The sequence below is a fragment of the Biomphalaria glabrata genome, chromosome 11, assembly GCF_947242115.1.
Source record: "Biomphalaria glabrata chromosome 11, xgBioGlab47.1, whole genome shotgun sequence".
In the NCBI taxonomy this organism is placed as follows: Eukaryota; Metazoa; Mollusca; class Gastropoda; family Planorbidae; genus Biomphalaria; species Biomphalaria glabrata.
In genome coordinates this window covers 35,328,973-35,355,175 of record NC_074721.1, presented here as the reverse complement: position 1 = coordinate 35,355,175, position 26,203 = coordinate 35,328,973, and the positions used below count along the sequence as shown (strand labels likewise).

The following is a 26,203-nucleotide window of genomic DNA, read 5'->3' as shown; positions in this document are numbered from 1 at the left end:
AGCGCTATAGGGAAGAAGGAGCATTTGTAGAAATTTGTCCTAGCATATTAAATATATTTATAGCATATTTCATTCTCGTTTCTTTGATAGATTTTAACAGTTCTGATGCTGATTTTTTTCTTGATATGCATTTCACCGCAGAGACACATTAAATATTAATGCTAGGAGCAATAATGATGCTCTTTGAAGCTTTATTTGCATAAATCTATACTAAAATAACTTTCAGTCTGGAATGCTACTAATTTATAACCTGTACTCGGATCTGTAGTTGAAAGGCTCAATGGATATGTAAACTTTTGACAATTCTGAAGGAAACAATCATTGAGATAACCTACTCATTTCGTGCATTGGAGTAAGGACTCCATCAGCTTGCATTTTTTTTACGACTTTCTTTCCCCTTTCTAACCCTCTTTCTTTTTATTCGTTATAAAGTAGGCTACCGATCGATGATGGAACAACTAAGCGCAAGTTTAATAGTGATGTCATGAAAAAAGAGTTCTGCTTCCTAAATCCTCTGACGTCATTAGTCAATAGGCTGCCATTTTCTTCCTCTCTCTATCTCTTGTTAATTTTATATGATGCCTTTATCATATGAAAAGTGAACAATCTACGAGTTGTTAAGGATTTTTCGGTTTTGGTAAGGCTCTAGTCTATATTTACTTAGATTATTTATATAATTTAAACTCGTGGTTCCATGTTGTTTTTGTTTTATAGCTACTCGATCTCCATAAATCATAAAAAATTAAACTAAGACTCGTTTTTTTCGTTCTGTGACTGACTCGTTTCGAGACTCCTCACTCAGACCTCAGTCAGTCTCAGTCCTTTCAGACTAGACTCTATTCCGTATTCGCAGTTTATTTTTTCTGAGTATAATGTATCCTGAGTAGACGGTAGAGTCTACTCTAACTAACTAGATCTAGAGTCTAAATTGAAAATTCCAGAGATTCTTAGATTGATTTTTTATTTTTATCATACTAAGACGACTAACCAGTCTAGAGTCTAGTCTAGATCTAAGTCTAAGTAACTCATCATAAGATCATACTTACTAGATAGATCTATTAGTCTTAGTACTATGAAATAGAGTTTATAGACTTATACTTATACTATTTATATTTATAGTTATAGAGATAGAGTTATAGACTAATAGTAATACTAATAGTAAATAGTAATAGTGATAGTAAATCTGAGTGTAGATTCTTAATTCTTAGGGCAGGCTGTCTATTATTATTACATATCTAATCTATAATCTATATAGACTCTACAATACTCTACATATAGACTAAGTATTATTATCTATATTAATATTTAATAAACAAACATTAGCATGATTACATGATTCTAGAATCTAGTCTACTCAGTAGTAGATTCTAGATTAGTAGATAAGTAGATCTTGATCTAGAATTCTAAATCTAGAGTCTAGATGCTAGAGTAGTGACTGGTGTTTCCCATACCTTTTCACTTTTCCTTAAGTACCTTAAGTTAACAGAACACTTCGCACATTCAGAGTATTTAAATTAATGGTACACTTTGATTTTTTTTTAGAGAGATTAATTCATGTGGTGGCCTACAAGTTAATTATTCCAGTAGTTTGTGGAACATCTGTAATCCTATTCAGAACTTATGGAACACTAGGGTTCAGTGAACACAGTTTGGGAAACACTGGTCTAGAGTCTAGATCATGTTGACAGTAGTCTGTAGTCGCTATAGTCTTAGACTCATGTAGAGTGAGAGTCTATATATATATAAAATAAATGTATCTAAGTAGAGATCTACATCTATTCTAGAGTAATCTAGAGATATTTCCTAGTCCTTAATCTATAATCTATATATTGTTACGATCTTCTCTACCAGGCCTTCTGTAAACACTGCTTAACACAACACATCTAATACAAGAACTTGACGACAAGAGTTTATAATTACAAATACATCAACAGCCAATACAACTCATTGGTTACATTAACTTCAAATGCTTTCTTGCACTTAACAGAACTGCCTACTAAACACTACAAGTCTCTCTCTCTACTCCCGGACTCGTACAGCTACATTTTCAAGGACTCACATTCTACTGCCTTGCTGTCCTGAACTCACTTGCCTTTCTTATACACTGTCTCTCATCTGTGAAGGCTTTCAATCACATAACCATAACACAGGTTATATTTGCGTGTACTAGCAGTAATGCCCCTTGTCCATTGACAGCCGTTGACCTGTGTGATTTTCCTGAGTCAGATGTGTCAGTAGGTTGCACACACATTAACCCTATCAGTCTGCCACTGGAGTTAGAACAATATAGAGATCTAGATATTATTTGATATATAGTCTAGTAGACAGCACTTGTTACAACAGTCATATAAGAATAGAGAGATTCTATTTATCTATAGACTACTAGAACTAGAATTTGTATTTAAGAAAAACTATATATAGTATAGGTCTAGGTGATGGAACAACTAAGCACAAGTTCAGTTCAGAGCACATCACATTACTAGACAGCCATCCAATAAGATGAATAAATCTAGATCTAAACCTGTCTAGACATCATCCTGAAAGATTTAGATCTAGATTCTAAATTTATACTCAATTTAAAAGTCATAGATCTAGATTCTAGATTATACTCCTAATTTTAGATAATAAATCTCTTAATCCATGCTCTCTAGATACAGATTTGACTTTATTCTAGGCTAAATTTATCTTCTTTAAATTCTAGATTAGACAGTAGATCTCTTTACTTAGTTTCTAGACCTAAATCAAGTTAAAGTCTAGATGATCGAGATCTCATTTTGTAAGTGTAAACAGCAATGAAACATATATAATATATATATATATATATATATATATATATATATATATATATATATATATATATATATATATATATATATATATATATATTATGGAGAAAGATGCTAATACTCTTCTAAAACTATACATATTATCATTAGTAAGAAATGTTTTAGACCACACTCATATGTATATATATATTTGTATATGTATGCATTCTTAAATGTTCCTTTGCATGATATTTTTAAATTCAATATTTGAATAGTTAAAGAATCAATCTGTGTGAACTTATTAAAAAAAGTGAGATTTAATGATTTGAATAAAATGTTGCTTGTGTAAGGTACATTACTGTGTGTAGGAGACAGAGAGAGTGAGAGAGACAGAGACCAAAAGGAAAAAGACAGTGCTAGGAGGGCTCAGAAGGAAGGCAAATAGAGTGGGGGCGACATGTATGTTAGGAGAAGGAGGGTTTTCCAAGTTTTGAGAATATCATCACTAATCAATATTGCTTTTCAAGTTGTATTTAAGTAAAGTACAAGATATTTAATATCACTGAATATCTGGACGTACTACATTTTTTACGAAGAGCTCATTTAGAAAGTAAATTGTTAAAACTCTGGGAAATACATGTCTGTGATGAGACAGATAAGACAGATATTCATTATGCATATAATTCAGTTGTTAGAAACAAAATTCACCATTTGGAACTTTTTTCAGAAATTGTGTAGTGGTTGTATAAACTCAATAAAAAAATTTTTAAGCTGGTAGCTAGTTTACGATTTTTGTTTTTCAATAATGGCAATGTCTTCGATTACGAAGATTGAGAATGAGTGCAGTGTGCATCACATGACAACACCAACCCAGTTGTGATCTGCATGTTTTCCAGCATTTCATGCAGACAAAGCCATTGTAAGTTTTCTTTCCATCTTCTGCGTCTGTCTACAATAATGGCTTTTCTTTGAGTTAAAAAATATGTCCTGCAGCCTTTGTGAGAGCTCTCCGTCTCTTTGAGAGTCTATCTGCTGCCAGCTACTTTCCTCTATGCAAGTAAGGATGAAATGGTGCCTGAGTTGATCTTTATAGCACTTATGGGGGCACCTCTGTTACGTCGTCCAACTTTAAGATAGCCTTTGGCATGCGGTATATATGTCTGACCCAGCACAGCTGTCTAATGGTAATTAGTGGCTTCCAGCAGAACATGGCTATTTGTAATGTATTCTTGCCAGCCTATGTCCATCATAAAGTGATGGCATCTTGGATAGAAGCGCTCGAGGAGCATTAAATGCCTTCAGTAGGGCATCCAGGTCTCAGAGCCATACAAAAGTTTGGTGAGAACGGTAGAGTAGGTGCTGTATGTTAAATATGCTGCTGTTGGTGTGGGACCTAATGAAGATGCCCCCATGCAGAAGTCGCCTCAATTTATTTAGCATTGCTACAAATAATTTTGCAAAGAGCAAGCACACAACCCTGCTTCACACCATTCTCTGTAGAAAATTGAGCTGACAGGTCACCGTTGAATCTCATTAGACCCTTTTGATCCTCATGCAGTTGCTTCAGAATGGTGGACTGGGCTCCACAGCCTTGGTCGGATGGAAACTAAAAAATAAAACCATCTGCTATCTACATCCGTCTCAGACTACTGAGCCACTACTGTGGTTGGCTTCTAGCCTATTAATGAGTAGTTATGGTCTTCGCAATCCACATTCCACTATAAAAATACCTAGCGCAGGCTTGATGCCTTTTTCAATAAATTCATTATTATTAACTTTCTTACTTAGAAAATTTGATATTGTGGTTTGTCTGATTGAATTTTGAGATTCTTAGAATCATTTTAGTTATTTATCCTTGATAAGCATTTATTTATTTAAAAAAAAAAAAGAAAATAGGGGAAGTTTTGAAAATATTCCCTTCAGTTTGTGAAATCAGCCCTGTATGAGAAAAAGGATGGGTCAATGTAACCTTTGAGTCAATCTACCTATTCAGGGAAATATTAATTGTAATTTATAAGTTGCTCAATAATTCAAAGGTTTCATCATGTTCTTTTAAGCTTTAAATTATACATTTTAAAAATTCCAGTTTTCTTTACATTTTATTTTGATTGCTCCAAGCCTTGAATTTTGTTGTTGTTTATCAGAAATTTTCAAATGTAGATTATTGAAGTGGCTGTCAACATCAACTTAAAATGATAAATCAATGCACAGAAAATCTTGTGGAATTAAAAAAAAAAGTCCTGGAGATCTTAAATATTTACATTTTACCAGAGTGTCCTTGAATTTTGTAATCCCCAAAACTATCTATTTTCATTAAATAATTAGAAGCATTAAGTCAGAGATTGATTGTTTTGCCAGTGGGGGGTGGGGTGTTCATTTTTTTCTAGCTGTTTTAATGTTTAATCTCTTTTTATTTTATCTCTTTTTTGTTGTATAATAAAAAAAAACATAAATAGGATATCTGTGTTATGTTTTGCCAATAAAACTTGGTCAATGAAGTCACAGAGAGCTTATTAAAAAGCTAAGAGGTTAAAGTTTGCAGAAATATATGGATTAACACAGCATGATCATTGAAATGAACTAAACACTTGAAATAAATATTTCAAGTGCCTAAGGTGGTAGCAGATAGCAGATTTGAGATTCTGTAAGGTCATTTGGATATAGAGCATGTATTAGGTTATAACAATAAGTAGATCAAGTCTCAGACTGAAGATGCAGAGATAGACTTACAACTGTTCTTGCTGCAGACTTAAAAGAACAAATTTTGCTTATAGAGCAAAAACTATACGGAGAACTGCCTGATGAGGAAATCACTGCGTGGTTCATCTCTGATATAGGATTCATCTCATCATCTCTGCCTGTGGTCCCTTCTGGGGCATAGGCCACCAACCAGCTTCGGTTCTGAGCGAGTCTCTCCAACTGTCCCCATGTCTTGCCCATCTGCTTGGCATCTGCTTCCAAATCACAAAGCCAATGTGAATGAGGAACTGTGGCAAAGAACAAAGCAGCAGCCCATTGAAGTAGATATCCATCAGAGACGTTGGAGATAGGTCACACCCTTCGCAAGCCTGCATCCAACATAACAAGGCAAGCCCTAACCTGGAACCCCCGAGGAAAAAGGAAGAGGGGACGGCCCAGGAATACATGGTGCCGATATAGGATTACTGATCTGACCTCTCCGACATGTAAAATGAGAATGAAGAAGAAGGAAGGGGGTGAGCAACAAAAATGTATTGGTTTAGTAACCTTTTTTTTTTTTTTTTTGTTCAATCAGGTTTGAGCACTACTTCTTGAGGCTGTGGAAAGAACTCCGCAGCTCCATCACTGTAGATGTTTTATCACAGGGAGGTCTAATTCTTGGCAGGAACCTGATACTAACAACCATTCCCTCTTGAAGGGAGGCTTGGAACTCAATCAGGTATGTCCATTCTTTTATTATTCTTGTATATCTACTTTAGGGTCATAATGTCCTAAGTTATCTCTTGTTATTTCATTTCATATCATATTCACTTTATACCCTTTTCAATGCCTCTTTGACTGCCCTTTTTTTTTTTTTACAAAGTTTGTATTAATACACTGTGTATTTTTTCTTGTACATTTGGATTTTTGCTATGGGTTTTCTGCCACTTCTACTCATCCAATTGTCAACAAATTCTCCATACAATCTCATGCGTTGTGACAACACAGGAATGAATAAAAACATTAACCAATTAGTTGTAATAAATTAATTTAATTTTTATATAGAAAAATCTACTAAGCTTAGGGGAGATAAGTCATGGTTAATATGTTATTAATATCACTACACATCAGTGTGATTTCTCTTGGCGAATGGTAGGGCAAGCTTGACACACATAAGTTCAATATTTGGGTTGTCTCAAGTTGTCTTAATTTTTATTTTCGTTAATGATTTTTCCTTGTACAAAAAGAATTTTTATAAATAATTTATGTGACAAGCACACTTGCAGGGGATTATATTATCAAACTTGACAATTCAATGAAACGAATAAAGAACATCTCTCTGTATTTTCTTCAAACTTCTTTAATAACTTCTTCAACTTTCACATCAAATTAACTTCTTAATTCAATAACAACTTGACTTGATACTTCATAAATAAAACTTAAAGATACATAAAACTTCACTTAGTATAACTTCAACTAATAAAACTAATGGACCCGCTAATTTCACAAAACTTATAACCATTACTAATCGAGGACTGAGCGAGGACCATCGCTCTACAAGAACTACTACTATGCGAGGACCCCGTCTGACTTTCCCTTAATTTATACCTTTCTTAATCGTACATTCCAGAATCGTGGAAACTTCTCAGATAATTATTTTAGTAACTTTGACCTTCTAGAAGCTGACGTGTGCTTTTTTTTCCTTAACCCCTTTCATTGATTGGATACCTAAAATTAACTTGTTTACGCTGGACACTTGCATTGGTTTGAACTCAAGCTTCTAGAAACTGGTCGAAATAGGTCACAGACTCGACTCGTGACAGTTTAAAGTGACTAAAATTTATCAGAATTTGAAAATGATTGTTAATTTTTATCACTTAATAAATAGTACAATAATAGTACAATACAAATACTTACTAAACTAAACAGTACAATGTGGGTACAGAGTGGCCTAAATTTGTGCCTAATAACCAGATCCATAACAATCTATTTCTTTGTTTGAAGCCACTTAATGTTTTAGAGGAAAGTTGAATTGTTTCATTAATAAAGTAACATCTTTATCTTTTTTTTTATGTGGGTTAATAGAGAAAAAATATATTCAAAACATACTTTGAGTGCTGGGAAAATAAATTCTTATTTCTAAATACAATACAATACTTGCAATAACAATCAGTCATTTACCTATTTAAATAAGAACTGTGAGAAATATATTTTGAAAATTACAGTCTTATGTCTTATTGATCATACAAATATGATTTTTATTGAGGTTTTGCAATAGAAGCATGGCCAAGTGATCAATGTTGTTAGTTGTATGCTCAAATCTCTTTCTTGTTGGTTGTATGCCCCAGCCTCTTTCTTGTTGGTTGTATGCTCAAGTCTGTTGTTGGTTGTATGCCACAGCCTCTTTCTTGTTGGTTGTATGCCACAGCCTCTTTCTTGTTAGTTGTATGCCACAGCCTCTTTCTTGTTGGTTGTATGCCACAGCCTCTTTCTTGTTGGTTGTATGCCACAGCCTCTTTCTTGTTAGTTGTATGCCACAGCCTCTTTCTTGTTAGTTGTATGGCGTGGGTTTGAATCCTACTTCTGCCTATATTTTTTACACACTTGTTTTAAACTTCTAAACGCGCGAGAGACTGGATAGACTGAACAACTGCACAGACAGATAGGTTCAATAAAAGTATGTAATAAGAAAAAAACAACTTTTGGTTAAATTATCAACAGACAAGGTGTATTTGTTTACAGATTTGTCTCTGTCAATGTGATGTCTTCACAAACTGAACCTTATCTTTCATTCGTTATACACCGCACACGATTTATTCCCCTTTTCATCATGGTAGGGTCATGTAGACTATGACTTGCGTGTCTGTGGTGTATAGTAGTTGTTACGTTTTCATATTGGATGAGACTCTTTAGACATGTAAACGACAAAATCACAGTTTATAAATACTTTAATCTTTATTAACACTGAAAACACTTTCTTGTTCATAGTCCTCCATTTCGGTTTTTCTTTCCTTTCAACACGCAATCGCACCATTTCACATTCACACTAAGATGCGCACGTAACACCCCCCCTGTTTAACAAGTTCGATGCACATCGAACGTCCAAAATACAAATCACTGAATATATTATCAGACTATTCCAAGTTAAAACAAATCGGTAACATATAAAACCATAATGTAATAACTACACAAAATCAAACACAATGTCATGTTAATACCAATACAATTCCAACATGGAATAACAATTATATTCATCACAATAATAACTGTTATTATGAGCAATTGAAACCACTTCTGTTAACATATATCTATAAGTAATCATATTTTTATTAATACAACTCCCCACTCATAATCGTATGCCTGTACAAAACACCATCATTCCAGTCGCAATCAAATAGTTAACAAACAAAGTCTATCTTGCTCCATGCATATTGTAACAACAATATTCAATTCATTACACATATATTTATTCATTGTAGAATAGAACAATAATTAATGTCCATCATTCCCACCTTTTCTAATCCTATCTATATAATTCTAACATTATTGACATGCCATCCTTTCCGCTTCCCTCCTTTGCAATGATGTCCCATTGTGATCCTACTACCTAATGATCTAGCTGTACTGTTTTCTAGGCTGCTAATATCCCTCTCTTTTCTCGTATACGCCTCTTCACTATTGTACCTTGAATCCTTAATTCTAATTAATTGTTGACACTGTCTTCTAATATGCCCCCTTCTCCCACAATTAAAGCATAAGATGTATGAACTTGTACGTCTATATGTGGGTTTAAATCGCTTTCCCTGTACCACTGATTGCCTTACTTTACTTTGATTTGGACCCATTCCTATTGCATTGCTTTCTACCTTATCTGTTAATTCTTTCTTCTCGTGCTCTCTGCTACCCATGTCATCTGATGTATGAGATCTTATGTCTTCTTCCACATCCCCATTTCTACCTCGCGTAGACTTTATCCCATAATATTTCTTCCAATTCTCAATCTCCCTTACTGAACATATTTTCACCCCATGGATATTCCCAATAATTAAATCTATCTCACCCTGATCTACAACACAAGCTTCCACTGTCCCCTTAACATACGGTGTGTCTATACTAACTTTAGCAATCGGTAATTGTACAATATTCCCATTAAACATAACACACTTCCTAGATTCGCCTGTATATTCATGGTCTTCCACTAAATTCTTATTCACTCCAATAATAGTGCTCCCAGTATCCCTGATGGTCTTGGCTGCCTTGTTCCCTACGAATGTATGAAAAATCTCCAATGTTCCAGTATCAGATGACAATGATAAGCCTTGCTCTATTCTACCTTTCTCCCAGTCCTTTCTTTCCTGTCTGTTTCCTTGATATCTTCCGTTGCGGCTATCATTTTGTCTTTCATATGTACCACTTCTATACTGTCTCTCCTGTGTCTCCCTTGTTCTGTGAGAGTTATTCTGTGTCTCCCATGTTCTGTTAAAGGCAACTATTTCTTCTATATCACTGCCTCTAGATAATTTCTTCTCGGGATGTGCCACTTTATAAGCCCTTATCAGTCTTACTATGTCTTCTATGGATTTCGGTTTCCTCTCCAACAGAAATATTTTTAATTCCTCCTGACACTCGTACATCACTTTGTCCAGCATGAGAAATGTCTTAAGACTGTCAAAGGTTTTTTCTACCTCAGCGGTTTCTATCCAGTTATCGAAATGGCTGCTCATTTTGTCCAAGAAGGTCTGCGGGTCATCCTCTGGTTCTATCTCACAATTAAAAAACTGTTGGCGATAGAAAGCTTCTGTTTTCCCGAAAGTTCGAAGTAGTTGTTCTTTCACAATGCTGTAGTTACTCTGGTTCATACATATTTTTGAAGGCACCTCCGCTGTAAATGATCTTGACAATAAGAATGTCCATTTGTCTTCAGGGTACTCCAGTTCTCTCATTTCTATTTCGAACTTCTTCAAAAAAATGTCTATGTCCATTTTGTCTTCGTTGAATATCAAACCTTTATATTTTGCCAGTTTATTCCCTGTAGATTCACTCTTTCTTTTATCATTCTCTTTTCCTTGGTCTGTTTTTAACTTTTTCTCTGCTGTCTCTTTTTCAAATGCTAATCTTTCTCTTTCAATGGCGACCAATTCATTTTTCTTTTCCCTTTCAATTGCTACTATCTCCTTATCCTTTTCTCTTTCTCTTTTGTCCTCCTTATCTAATCTCTCCTTTTCTTTGTCTCTTTCCATCGCTAATCTCTCCTTTTCTTTTTCCCTTTCTCTTTTGTCCTCCTTATCTAATCTCTCCTTTTCTTTGTCTCTTTCCATCGCTAATCTCTCCTTTTCTTTTTCTCTTTCCATCGCTAATCTCTCCTTTTCTTTTTCTCTTTCCATCGCTAATCTCTCCCTCTCCATCAACCTTTCTTGTACGTATTTTCTTAGTTCTGCCCCTTCAAGCTCCAACAACCTTCCCTCTTCCTTCAACGCTGCTACCTCAGCCCTGTCCGCCATAGTCTATTTCTAATAATATCGAATCGAATGTTCTCCTGTCTCTAGATCTAGATTTTACTATCTCTACTGTCTGCTGACAGGAGATCCCCTGTGAATAGAGGGATACGTGGGTTACCTTTGCGTTGGGCGCCACTTGTTACGTTTTCATATTGGATGAGACTCTTTAGACATGTAAACGACAAAATCACAGTTTATAAATACTTTAATCTTTATTAACACTGAAAACACTTTCTTGTTCATAGTCCTCCATTTCGGTTTTTCTTTCCTTTCAACACGCAATCGCACCATTTCACATTCACACTAAGATGCGCACGTAACAGTAGTCAACAATCATTTTGGAATCTATACGAAGGATGATCAGCTGACCACCCCTTTCATTCATATGCAGTCTGACTAACCTAGCACTACGCCTCTAGCTCCTTTTTTTTTTTGAATTGGATAAACTTCTCGGTAAGCTCTGTCACCTCTTTTGAATTGGAGATCGCTGTCACTGTCTGCCTTACGCTTGATACATAGTTAGTCGGAAGAGCCCGACTATCATTGACCCTAATGTGCAAATATTACCAATAAGCGTCAGCCGAATTCTGTTAGAAAAACGGGGAGAGAAAAAAAGGTTGGGGTTGGTGGTGGCTGGATTTATCAGTAGATTAGGGCACAAGTCAATAAACTCTGTCCAGAGGATGTGCTGTAGGCTTTAAGATAATCTCCCCTTTCTCTTCACTTACTGAAAATAGAAATATTGCTCACACAAACGGCTTAAAGATTGCGGGTCACACTGGGTGGAATCGAATCCATTCATTTGAGGCTTCCGGGAATCACCTCGTTTGTCATCGCGTGTTTTAATACCGCATTATTCCAATGTTCGCGATCGATCATTCCATCTTCGTTAGTCGAGTCCGCTACTTAAATATTTGGACTAGGGGAGGGGGGGTGGCTCGATTCCCCCCCCCCCCCCCAGGATATTGGTTGTCTCTGACATTTAAAGACATGTCTACACTTTTTTTTTGTGGTTGCATGTCAGCTTCGCTTTTTTAACTTGGTATTTTTGGTTTGTGTTACCCACAATAAACGGTAGCGATAGAGTGCCCACACGAGATGGTAGTGATAGAGTAACCACACTGGACTGTAGCGACAGAGTATCCACATTAGACGGTGAGATATTGTACTTACAGTAGACGGTAGCGACATGGTATCCATATTAGACGGTAGAGATATTGTACCTACAGTAGACGGTAGCGACAGAGTACCCACAATAGACAGTAATGGTAGCATAAAGGCAGGTAAAAGCTATAATTTATTTATATTTGTAAAAGAAACTTGAAAAAGTACATTTCTGTAGTCTCAAACTGAAATCTTATGACTGGACAGCCTTACATGTCAACCTCAGACATTGAATTCTGAGCCAGACTTTTTCATATATAATTGTTTTATCTAGATCTACTTACACTACTAAGTTATGTAAATATCAGACGTGTAGACATCGGCAGTCTCTGTGCATGAAACGATGTCTTGTTTCATTGATGAATGAAAGTTGGACACTCATTAAATGAGGAAATGTCACAAAGTCTTTGTGTACCCTACCATTGGTCGACTATTCCCTTTATTTGCTGGTCGATCTTTACTTATACTTTAAGGAGAAATATATTAGTCATTTCCAAACTTTCATGAAAGAGACAAAATGGTTTTCAGGTTTCCGTCACCGGTTCAATGCCACTATTTATAATGTTGAGAAAAGGTATTAGACCCTTACGGATGTCTTAATTACGTCCCAAAAGATGGTTCATAAATGATTTCCATGACATCAAATGTGTTCCCACAAAATTGTTTTAACTGCCGTCCCCAATCACGAGTTTATGAAGAGAATATTCCAGTTCGTTCAATATCAGTGAGATGAGCTTTGAAAAGGTGAAAAAAATGTGTGTGTGGGGGGTGAGAGAAGACTCTCTACTACATTCCCCCCCACACCCAAGGTGCATCAGAACTTCTTATCTCACGGAGGGGAGGTAATTGTGTTTATATTTCCTTGTTTTCTACCAAACGATTGATTCTTCTAGTCTGTGTCGTCTGCAGTTGAACGAGATTCGGAAATGTAAACAGACTTGCACTAAGCGATGACAAATTGAAACATGAAGGGGACGTTTTCCTTTTCTTGAAATGTCAGGACTATAGTCGAGGCTGGCTGGGGAGGGGATATTAAGCAATCACTGGCAATCTTTGAGAAACTGAGAGATGGGGAAACGGGAGGGGGAACACTTAAACCTTTTTTTTTTTTTATGATCACGACCTTTTGAAATTGTCACTTGAGTTTGCTGAATTTTAGTCTACTGCTATGATGTGTGCATGTGGCTTTATGTATTTGTGTGTCTGTGGGCGTAGCCAGTATAGTATTGGCTCAAATTTGTTTGGATCAGATTCTTGTATGTTTTCCTCATTTTCAAGTTAAAATTGTTAAAGAAAAGAGGGTATTTATTTACATATGAGTCTTGTAGAATATTATTGTGCAGTCGCATTCATGCTTTCAGTTCTGTGCTCTTATGAGAGCGTAAGTCAGGCGTGGCTGCTTGGGGCTACACAAGTCTCGAAAGTCTCGTTGATGGTTGTTGAAGAACTCCTTGAGCTGGTTACGCATCTATTACTTCTATACCGAAGAATTTTTTTTTTTCAGTGTCAGAGCTCCAGGGGTAAATATCCGTGCGTATTGCGTCAGCACTTGGGCCCCCTTTTGGTCTCCACTGCCCACAGGTTGCGACGTGGCTTGTCAGTACAGAAAAGTTCATAAAAATGCCATTTCTTGTAGATCTGAATGACATTGTTGTGTTGTGCTTGGTCGTCTATATGTTAATGTTACGCTTTGACGTGCACTTTTTTTTTTTATGAAAGATACAACAAAAAAAAAGTTTTAAAAGACTTGGTGAAATGCCCTCTTCCCCCCTTCCCCTTGTGTGTGTCCCAATGGAACCACTTCATATCACGATGGTCCCTTCCTTTGTTAAAAATCCACGAGCCGACCCATACGCACCCCCCCCCCTCTTTTTTTTTCTCTCAGACTCGCTCTGTCACCGCGAAAGTTACGTGGGGTAACTCTAGTCCGACTTGCAGAAATGAAAGAGTTATCTTTCCATGACCTTTTCATCGTGGTGTCCTGCATGGTTTGGCCTCGAAGAGAATTATATATATAGATGTTTACCGGCAGTCTAGGAAGCATGTTGTTTGTTCCAGGAGGTAAGACACGCATTCTTTCTGTTCTCTACCTAGTCTAGTACTTTCACTTGTAGTCTGTGTGTGAGACACACGCCCTTACCTTGTCAAAGTTTTTTTTTTCACCTGATATATAAACGTCAAGGTGTACAACTGTGTTATGACGTGTTGTGTATAGCTGTGTTATGACGCGATGTGTACAGCTATGTTAAGAGGTGATGTGTACAGCTGTCTTATGACGTAATGTTTACAACTGTGTTTTGATGTGATATATTCAGTTATGACGTGATATGGACAGCTGTGTTATGACGTGATATGAAAGCTGTGTTATGACGATATGGACAGCTGTGTTTTGACGTGATATGTTCAGTTATGACGTGATGTGAACAGCTGTTATATGGACATCTGTGTTATGACATGATATGGACAGCTGTGTTTTGACTGAATGTGTACATTTGTGTTGTGATGTGTGCACTTTTGTGATATAGCTGTGTTATGACGTGTCGTGATGTGTATAGCTGCGTTTAGTGGAAATGCTTAGGTACACATTCAGTATAAATCAACGTTTTTTCATTACCATCTCCCCCCCCTCCCCCAAGAGACGTTATCGATAATTACCGGTATATTGATTTTAACCAAATCTAAATATTAAAAAGATGTAGTATGTATGAATGTATGGAGATGAATCAGTTTTAGGTGAAGAACAGTGTTTTGCAATCATTACTGTCTATAAAAGGCTGGCCAGATTTTTTGTCATCCTCAAAAGCCAAGCATCCAAAATTCCACAATTTTGTATTTGAACTAATTTAATGTGAAATCACCGTGTTTACTTTCATGCATGCTCCAGAGCGCTATGGTTCCAATCTCATAAAGTAAATGGGTGTGGGTCGTTATTTTTAATCCTATAACATTCTCATGAACCAGGGCCTACACAAATGGCCCGCAGGGCCACATTGAAGTATGTGGAGACCCCTGCACTTTGTACACAACTTTCATCCAAATTAATAGTAATCTTACACCGTGACATAGTTGAGAAGAAAGAACTAGTGTACTTGTACATAGACGCTCATTTTCCTTCTTTGTTTTTTAAACAGTAGGCTTTTTTTTTTAGTTCTGGGTTGACGGACTGACGTAAATCCGGAGCTTCGTTTATATATTACAAGCACGCTAGAATTTGACATTTCTTATCCACGACAGTGTAGCCGACCGTAACATTCAAGGCAAAAAATGAGAAACAAAAAATGAAATTAACAAAAAAAAGTATAAGTTTATCACTTGGCGAAATGGGGATTTTTTTTTTTTAAATCTCGATTGTGGGGAATCCTCACTTGTGGAGTCCTGGGGCAAGGTCTCTTGAGATTGTTTAGCATTCAATAAATCATCCTTCCACTAAATGAACGATACATCAAAACGTACTTAGTAGATGTATGTTAGCGGATTTTCCTGATTTCCCCCATGGCTTATCAAGGTGTTGAAAGGAGTGCACATAGCCTAGAGTACAGACCCGGTTTAAGTGTAGGTACATTCCAACACACTTCTTGTCCGCTATTGAAGTCGTCAGCCCATTCACCAGTTTCTACCGCGAGGTTACAGTGACACAATATGTTGGGGGGGAAGGGGGTTAGGCCGAACAAGTCAAAAGGTTGCGTTCCTTGTTTTGACCGAGTTTGTCACTTTGAACACTATGGGAAGAATTTTTTTTTTAAATGGTGATATTTAACTGGGAGGGAGGGGGGAGGAGAAATGTACTTTTGTAATCCTCTTTGAAATAACAAGAGATTCCACGTATCTCATCCCCCCCCCCCGGCAAATGACTAGATGCTCGTCTTCAAGACAGATGCATGAGGCGTGATGGCTGAGTAGTAGAGCGCTTGTTTTCCAAACAGGGGGCTTGACGTCGAATCCTGGTGAAGACTGGAGTTTTTAATTTCGGGATCTTTACGGCGTTGTGTGTTTGTATTTTATGTTATACGAAAATATCCCTCTCCTTTTTAAAATTAACATATATAAATATATATATAGGTTATGTTTTATTCTCTCTGTATGTCATGATGTAAATGTCATGTTTTGTTTCATGATGTTTGTACAATGTTCAAGATAATTCACAAATATAAGCAAGTCTCAACAAAGAAAGTTGAAGTCGAATGTTCAAAGTTTATTTTTTATTCTATACCCTTGAGCTTTTGTTTTTCTCTTGCATATGAAAAACTTGGATCTTTTTTTTTTTTTTTTTTTTTACAACTCCTCTATTTAGCTTGCAAATCGTTTGTTTTGTCCCTTTTGAAAACGCATTCATTAATCATTAAAAGCAAAAAACTAAATGCTTTTGCAAAGGTTGGTCAGCTGTAGAAAGATGGAAATTTTTTATAATTTTTTTTTAATTTTTTTTTTTATATTTCGTTTTTTTTTTTTTAAATTTGAAAATGTAGACACCATTCTTTGAGATGAATGCGTTTCAACATCTTGGCGATAATGATGAGCGAAGTAGTAAATGTACAGCATGTAGCAGCATTGACAGGGTGAATTGAATTGACGCCTTAGGTAGCAACTATTCAGTTGCGTTTTTTTTTTAATCTATGGCCAAACTACCTCGTATCTTATCCCCCCTCCCTTCCTTTTTTGTCCAACCTGCCTTGTCCATTTATAAGAACTCTACAGTATTCACCTGTAGAATGATATATGCCAATTACGCAATAATTTAAGCGTTTGACATGGCGTGACGTATTTTTTTTTAAAGCGCCTCTCCCCCTTCCTTCTCTCTTGTCTCTGCAAATAATGCTCTCTAGGACATTGCAACAGTGCGATTGGTTTATTGTGAAACTGTTTTGTTAGCTGGCTTCAGGGAATGCAGTCTTTCTCCTGGTGGCACGCACGCGTCATCTTTTTTTTTTTTTTTTTGTCTTGTTGAAATACTCGACATTGTAACTAATGAAATATATAGTTCGTGGTTCGATGATGACCACTTTGTCATCCAGGGGGCTGAGGGCTTTGCACTGGGGTTTTGTGCCTCCTCATGTGGCTGGTAAGACCCATGTGAGCCCGGAATGTTCGGCTTCACACTGGGCAGGTTATTCCAGCTAGTGTCATTGGTCTTGCTTTTCTTCTCTGGCGTTTTTCTTCTGCCAGCGTTGTTCTCTTTTCAGCAGCAACCTGTGCGCCAGTTTTCACAGCGCGACGCCATGATGCTCGGCCATGTGCCTCTGTCTCCCAGATGGCTGGGTATATGCTGAACGCCTTCAGAGAAGCTTTGAGGGTGTCCCTGAAGCGCTTTCTTTGACCACCCTGTGAGCGCTTTCCTTCGCTTTTTGTTTTTTAATCGAAGAAAAACTAATGAAATACTAATGACTAAATCTATGTATTGTTTGGTTTGGCTTCTTCACTTTATTGGCTACTCCGGGTCCTCGCTATAACGTGTAAACAATAGTCACGTCTATATGCTCATCGAAACAATCACGTAAGCTTGATGTCTAAGCCATGCAGGTAACGAGGCCAAGTGGATGAAACAAATGAGTTTGGCAAAACAAATCTAGAACTTCATTAAAAAGAAGAAAAAACATCCTGTGCTGCCCATGACGTAATCACCACGCGACTTATGGACAATTTACGTCCAACGTTGCCTTTAGGCTCCCAGTCTAGAGAGACAGGGTTGTGCTATTTTCTGGTGACATTTTCAGGCTGTCTCACGCGCTAAGGGAATGATTCCCCCCCCCCCCCCCCCGCGTCTCCATACTTTTTTTTTTTAAATCAAGTCACCGTGACCTAATTCATTGATGTCAAAACAATTATAACAGCTCATTATTTGGTCCGCTGTCTAAAAATAACTCTAATTAGTTGCATAAATCGTTCTAGAAATGTGTGTAGGTATGTCGGTAAGAACAGAAAAGGTGTTCCCGGGTTAAGTGAATCAATACGACGGACCTGGAGGAGATGTGCTGGAGCCATCGGCAGCTCTCTCTCAGCCACTCTACAAGTTGATTGCGCAATTTTTCAAACAAACTTATTGATTAGTGTATGGCTCAATTCTAGACTATACCTCCCCCACATCCGCTGTGTTTTTTTTTTCTCAATTCATTTTACTCGTAATCAAAGAAAATATGAGGAATTCAATAGAGAATGAGAGATTTCATTAATTGATAAAATGTATCATTAATGTATTCATCAATGTGCAATCATTGCTTTCATATTCGCCTGTCTGTCCATTAAACCAAGAAATGACTTTTAAAAACAGTTCTATAGGTACGTTATGGTGAGAATTAGAATCACACATAAAATAAACAGCATTTATTGTTTGGTATCAGAGGCACAGACGAACATTTTAATTATTCTTTATTGTTATAGTAAAAAAAATATCAAAAGTGCCTATTTGTATGTATGTTTACGTAGGCTTACATTAGTGTTTCTCTAAGTCTGTGTTTTCCTTTGCAGATACATAGCAGTGTAGGTAACACAAACGTGGTTGTTTTGTTTTCTTTTGATGACACACGTTTGAAAAGACTTTCACTGTGTATCAAATGTGTGATAATGTTGCTACAAAACTTCGTTTGCCTATCATGGAAGCCTTCAAACATGTATGAATGACTTGTAGATGTTTCATTTGTGTGTGTGTCTGTAAAATGATGAGTGTTACGTTTCACGTTTGTACCATGATAAGGGGAAAGTACTCAGTGATACAAACAAAAGACTATTCGCTTATGTTTTGTTTGATCGATCCTTGCGGTGACATTGGTTTATATTTTGAACAATGCGGATTTCACTTCCCCCCCCCCCTTTTCTCATTATGGTGTTTACCTTTTTTTTTTAATCTCCCCAAATTTGTTGTCTTTGATCATTAGCATACACACGATACTACACGCAGTTCCTTGACTGTACACATTGCATCATTGAATACACACATTACATCATTGAATATATGCGTTATGTCCTTGACTATACACATTGCATCATTGAATGCACGTTCACAAACTTTTAATAAGACAGACATACAGACAGAGAGAGTTTATAGAGACATGGCAGATATCAGTTTAAAAAAAAATTCACTGTTTAGTCGTATTGTGGAAGTAGTTTATACTATAACTATAACACTACATTTAGTTGCAGACACATTCAACGGATAGGAACGCTTGCAACTCTTTGATTCGCAACTGTTCACCTCGACATATCTGAAAAACGTTGAACTATTTGACTGGTCTAGATGTTTAGGAATGTGGGGGACCTGTGCTTACATTGATAAGTCAGATCAGGCAAGCCACCAACAGAATGTCAACATCGTGTGGCTGTTGAATATCTTCTTGTTCGCTGGATCTTAGTTTAGTATGATGGATCAGTTTAGGGCGTTTTGTTTTTTCAAAAGTAAAGCTATAAAATATTTCTACCTCTCGTATCCCCCCCCCTCCCCTAACCGAGGGGGGAAAAGTATTATTGCAATGAGTCTGGGACGTGTCGTTGATAAGACAGTGGTGACACACCCAGCGTGAGACTTTCTGTTCTAGATTTCCACGTGAAGTGACTGCACAGTAAACCAATATGCACAATTGAGAGTACCGGTACATACAAGTTACTAGATAGGTTCACTCCCATTCTGCCTCAAGTTTTGGGTGTGTCCCAGTCTTTTGCTCGGTGTCTGGCCATGACTAGATTTACTTCTGACTTAAACACTTCAAGATATTTAGACCACAGCGAGTTCATGTCGATAGCCGCCGTTACGCCCCCCTTTTTTTTTTTTTCGAATAATTTACATTTTTTAATTGGATTCTAGATTTCTCTGCATGTGTGTGTGTGCGTGGGGCGATCAAGTTTTGAATGTACTTTTGTGGTGTTACTTTGTGTATAGAAAGATCTTTATCAACTAACACTAGGTCAAGATAATCTTTATCATCTACCATCAGATGTAGATCTTCAATCACAAAATAGTTTCACTTGGTCTATATAAATTACGACTATATGTAGATCTTAATGTATCTTTACTTAGACTATATCAATCATGACTAGATATAGATCTTCAATCACGAAGTAGCTTCACTTAGTCTATATCAATCACGACTAGATATAGATCTTCAATCACAAAGTAGCTTTACTTGGTCTATATCAATCTCGACTATACGTAGTTAGGTCTATTGTTTCTATAGAACTGAAAAACCACCATTAGCTGATAGCTGTTAAATCAGAGACTGAAAGTTTAGTTAGTCACATTGTTATTGGCTTCTCTCTGGAACACAGTCACATTGTTATTGGCTTCTCTCTGGAACACAGTCACATTGTTATTGGCTTCTCTCTGGAACACAGTCACATTGTTATTGGCTTCTCTCTGGAACATAGTCACATTGTTATTGGCTTCTCTCTGGAACACAGTCACATTGTTATTGGCTTCTCTCTGGAACACAGTCACATTGTTATTGGCTTCTCTCTGGAACACAGTCACATTGTTATTGGCTTCTCTCTGGAACACAGTCACATTGTTATTGGCTTCTCTCTGGAACATAGTCACATTGTTATTGGCTTCTCTCTGGAACACAGTCACATTGTTATTGGCTTCTCTCTGGAACACAGTCACATTGTTATTGGCTTCTCTCTGGAACACAGTCACATTGTTATTGGCTTCTCTCTGGAACATAGTCACATTGTTATTGGCTTCTCTCTGGAACATAGTCACATTGTTATTGGCTTCTCTCTGGAACATAGTCACATTGTTATTGGCTTCTCTCTGGAACATAGTCACATTGTTATTGGCTTCTCTCTGGAACACAGTCACATTGTTATTGGCTTCTCTCTGGAACATAGTCACATTGTTATTGGCTTCTCTCTGGAACACAGTCACATTGTTATTGGCTTCTCTCTGATAATAGTGCGAGCTCTGTTTGGCCGTGGTTGCAGTTAACTGGGTTTCTGGGTAGACTCAAATTCAAATAACATTAATGTCCCAGCCACCACTTTGTACAAAGACACATGCTATGTTGTATGCGTAGTATGTTGATGATCTCGCTTATACTGACTCCCTCAGCGTAGTGTCTTGTCATTCTATCAATGACGTTTTTGCAATAAAAAAAAAAAAACGCGGGCTGCTTACGAGTTCAGTTTCACAAAATGTTTTTTTTTTTTTTGTTGAATGTATGTATACATATAATTTATTCAGCCATGACTCTCAGGTTTTTGTCTTGTGCCTGTAAAAAGAAGGCCGTGTAGGCCTCTAAGACCCTGCAGCCTCACAGGGGAACAATGTCATGACTTATGTCACAAATGTTCACCACTTGATGTAGCACCTGAAATGTGTAATACACAGTAGACTAACAGTTTCGCCCTGGGAATGAATGCTTATGAGGGTCATGACTTTTTCATGGTTATTAAAGGCTCATTTTTTTCTCTCGCTGTAGCTTAGTTCGTATGCAGTCTTAATGTCTCCACAGTCTCTACGTAACTAACGTATATACCTATCTATTCAGTCTAATGTAAAAGGGAACAAACTCATGTAAAATAAAATGTGTATCATGACGATTATTCCTGTATTTATCTCCCCTTAATACTCTAACAAGAGTTATTTGTCTTCTGGGAGAGGCGCACAAATAAATATAAATACCGTATTGTTCCGGGCGAAAGTGCGCATTGAAGTATAATTGTTAGGTGTACATGTTTCAAACATTTCTTCAGATGTGAGCATCGTTACGTCCTTACCCCAACCTCCTGCAGGACAGAGGGTAGCGGGCGGGTTTTGGACTCGTGACGACAGTCCTTAGCGCATAAAACACGACCAGTCAACCATCCGTTGGTCATTAGACTATAGGTTATTACTATATAGAATATCCAAAGAAATGTGCACCCTACACACATGATTACACAGTGACGAAGTATACTTATTAGAATGAATAAGAAATGAAATGGAGTTAAGTAACGTATGTGCTGTGTCTTGTAGATCCCCTGTAGTACAAATGAGTATCACTAACATTCCTTGTTTTGCACCAAACTGTCAATTATCTCGTTAAGACACCATGACTTAAATTTTTATTTATAAAGTTTTTTTTTTTTGTTATTGTTGTCTGTCCTGGACACAATGGTTGCCACATTTAAATAAAATTCATTGATTAATTCACTATCAGAAAAGGTATTGTTACTGAAGTCGTATGGAACCATTCCAACTAGACTCTGGTCTAGACAACACTGATACAACAAACAGTGTCCGACGTAGTTCGTCTGTCTACTAGGAACACAGTATATACCAATATCTAATAACATTGAAATAGACATAGTGAGAGAGGGATGTTTGAGACACTCTCCTTCTCTTTGTATTCTCTTAATATTGTGTTAAAGATACAGCTGGACACATACAATCATAGTAGTGGAGATTTTCACGCTAAACCTAACAATAGCGAGGATATATATATATATATATATTGCCAACTAAATAAAAGTCACAACAGGAAGAGTTAAAAGAAAAAGATTCTGCTGTGCTAAAATGTGCGCAAAAAAAATATCGAATGTAACCACACCTTATTAAACACATAGCTTGTCAATACTTTATTTTGTTCACCGGATACACCAATTAATAGGTTTTTTCGCCATGTTTAAAAATGTCCAAAAGGATTGCCTTTAAAACTATTCCCGACCTCCTTCCTACTGACTGAACTAATCTTAGGTCATCTAGACAGTTATTGTTTGATGCCTCTAACCCAAAAGAAGAGCACGGTATCAGAAACAAGAGACCTACTTGTAATGTAAGAGAACAAGGGGGGGGGGGGACCAACTACACACGCCGCACTTTAGGCTTACAACTTAGTTTTGGGCCCCAGGGGTATGGGCATTAGGCGAATCTGGCCCAGGCCTTTAGTGTGCTCGGCATCACAACGTACTGGACATAGCCAGGCTGTGGGTTGGAGTAGGTATGGAGTAGATAGGATTGAGGTCATGTCACAGCGCGTGGAGTTGTTTTGTCTCTGCCTACTCCACATGCTCCTGGACTTGGTTCAATACACCGCTGGTGGGGTAGGGGTGATCTACTGACCCAGTGGTTGCTGATAAGACTAGTCTTATTGAACATACTAGGTCACGAGGCCTGTGTACATGTGTTACCCCTATTACTTAGCCTGCTGACCAGCAGCACGCGTGATTCTCTTGCAGCGACGGGATAGCACGTGTGGGAGGGGAGCGTGCGGCGGGGCTGGGTGGTCATTGATGTGTAGTTACTAGTTGCAGTAGAGGCTGGCTTGTCCCGCAGATAGATAATAAAATAATACTGATAGACGAAAGTGGTCTGAAGTGGGTCACTCAAAATGACCACATCCGCAGACAGATCTATATGGTGTCTGGTTAGGATTTCTTCACAGTCACAAAGCAAGGTTTGTTGTTTTTCTCCAAAAATAAATAAAATCTCTATACTCTATTTAGTGACTCTATTTGGACGAATATACTCTGTCGACTTTTTTGAAACAATGTAAATGAATGTTTCTAGTCTACTTGTCACTTGAGTCGCTTGTAGTCACAGTACTGTTGTCTCTCATTGAACTCATTATTCGGTGGTTGGTTTGCCTCCGTCTTATTGGCATAAGGGATTCGTTGTTGTTGAGCCATTGATGATTGAAAATCTCGTTACTTGACCCATTCAATCATGGCTCAATCAATATTACATACGCCCCCTCCCAATTTCATTATAGGCCGCGTCATCCTCTCTAAATTAGTCTAAGCTGACTAAACTACTGCCACGGGAATTAACTCGACATTATATATAAAATGACATTAAAAAAAAGACCTGATACAGTTACTATGACTACATTGAAAATTATAAGCTCTAAATGTCTATCACATTCACATGAACGTCGGTAAATTTGAGCTAATACTAGATTTTTTTAGATGCAGATCTAGATCTATAAAATAAAGTTTTAGTATTTAGATAATTTTATCTTCTAAATATATTGTTAGTTGGTCATTGTCATATATAAATATTATATTATATAGAATAATAGAATAAGAATTGGATAGTCCATGTAAAGTCATAGAGTACCCTCCCCTCCTTTGATAACACAAGTACCTTTAATTGTAACCAATATAATAGATGTAAATGGCAATGTCTTCAATTCTGAAGATAAAGAATGAGTGCAGTGTTTCACATATTTTCACCATTAATAATCAATATAGATATGTAGCACACTATTATAATCATTAATAGTATCAATACTAACACAGTAACTCAACTGTGTATGTCTAGGCCCAACAGTTTCTTCTAAAATTTATTGGCTATGGCAGTTAGTTGAGTTAGGCTTATTAGTACTAGAGAAACACTGGTCTGGTTGGAATAAGCACTGTTACATCTCTACTAGACTCTGCTGTAATTTAGCACTAGATAAAAAAATTAGGGACCCCCCACCCCAGTGCCCATTGTTCATGACCATGTGTGTGATTGTGTGTTGAGAGACTTGTTGATTACAGACAGTCCTAGCACCAAGTGTTACTGTGTTGGACTCTAATAGCACCATTTATGTGTAGTTATGCTACATAATTCATAATAAATGTATGGTCTAGAAGTGAGAGATAAGTGATAGATGGGGAGCTTTCAACTTTTTCAGCTTGTTATTTTTTATTTTATTGAAGGTTAATGTTTAGTCAGCTATTTACTTAATCCATTTTTTTAGTCTGGCTACTTCATAGCCAATGATTGCTAAGCTAGTCTTCATCTCTCAACTCACAATGTTTTGAGCCTGTATTAGCTTATAAGGCTGTTTTCTTAATCATGCTTAAACTTTAAACCTAGTTAGTAGTCCAGTACAGATGGACTCTAACCTTAATAAAGGTCCAGTAGGGAATCTGGCCTCTAACCTTGAAAAAGGTCCAGTAGGGAATCTGACCATTATCACATTGATCGCTGGGAAGGCTTTTATCTAGCGAACAGGCATGAACCTGGAGTCCTTCATCCTTGTCTAAGGGTTCCCAACAGTAACGGCCATGGACCAAGAAGGAAACCATATTGTGTACACAGACCGCCATACCACAGTCCTGTTCACTATAATCGTCAGAGGGCAGCGCTAACCATGGGGGATTGACCTATACTGTAACCACAACTGTTCTGTGCAGAGGCTATTATTCCAGTCTCAAGTTACAGCCTCCTTCGTGGAATGGCTTGGCAGACTAATTTACTACTGAGACTTCTTTGGACTGGGTCACCGGGCTATTTGTTTCATCCCCAGATACTTTTAACACTTAAGGTCAATGATGCAGCCCTAAAACTATAGTACTTTTTAAATCAGCTTAATAGTTAAGCATTCAATCTTCCTCAGACTAAAATGTCAGAAAATGAAAAGCGATGTGCCAAACTCCATAAACAAACAGAAGTAGAAGTGTATGATGAGGACCCTAGTTCAAAATGTCTATCAAAAACTGCATCTCCAGTATGTGCAGGTATGTATCCCACTGGCTAAACTAATACTGGAATTAAAGTTACATCATTATGGGTAGGGTTTATATTTTTAATTGACACTGCACTATTAAGCATTCAGTATCCTTGATAGTATGATCTGAATTATATGGTTCTGAAACTTTACAGTGCTAACTAGTAATTATAAATTGTGTGTTTATTGTAGACACTGCATTGTGTGTAAGGTTTACTAAACAAGGGAAGATGTTTGTGTGTTACACATGTCTCTATTCTTTCAACTCCAGGAGTACCCACACCAACAGTACAGCCTGCTAGTAGCTCATCAGAAACATCTCCAGATGACCCTGTCTCCAAGCCAGTCCCGGTACCTGTATGTTATTTTCTAGTGAAATTATCTTGTCATAAAGCTATAATTTTTACTATGCTTATATCATCTCTCTCTGTCTGATAAAAAGTATACATTATTTCTCCAACACCCTAGCTCGATCAAGCTGAAATTTTGCACAAATATTTCTTTAACCTGACAACATTAGAATCAATTAGTTAATTAACTATTGGTAATTATTTGTAATGTTTGGTATCTTGAACAAGTGAAAGAAATTATATACTAAGCTGAATTAGTCCCTTTATAGGTCACGCTCTAAATTGAAACAAACAACATATAACTACAATCTTCTCTTGTCATAAGTACCTCACTAGCAGAGAGT

At 37.0% G+C, this 26,203-nt stretch overlaps 1 protein-coding gene across 8 annotated transcripts in view; it reads left to right on the top strand.

Moving 5' to 3' along the window:
- Window positions 1–499: 499 nt before the first annotated feature.
- LOC106050524 (cAMP-regulated phosphoprotein 21-like) overlaps window positions 500–26,203 on the top strand; it is a 47,904-nt gene continuing 22,200 nt past the window's right edge. For 5 of the 8 annotated variants that reach the window (XM_056003595.1, XM_056003594.1, XM_056003593.1 and 2 more), the window contains exons 1-3: window positions 23,307–23,466; window positions 25,399–25,519; window positions 25,781–25,866. In XM_056003595.1, the coding sequence (XP_055859570.1) occupies window positions 23,401–23,466; window positions 25,399–25,519; window positions 25,781–25,866 (273 nt within the window). In that variant the 5' untranslated portion in view covers window positions 23,307–23,400. Of the gene's footprint in view, window positions 638–6,039; window positions 6,184–23,305; window positions 23,467–25,398; window positions 25,520–25,780; window positions 25,867–26,203 lie in introns of those variants that run through there. The other 3 variants (XM_056003589.1, XM_056003590.1, XM_056003592.1) reach the window with 2 other exon arrangements.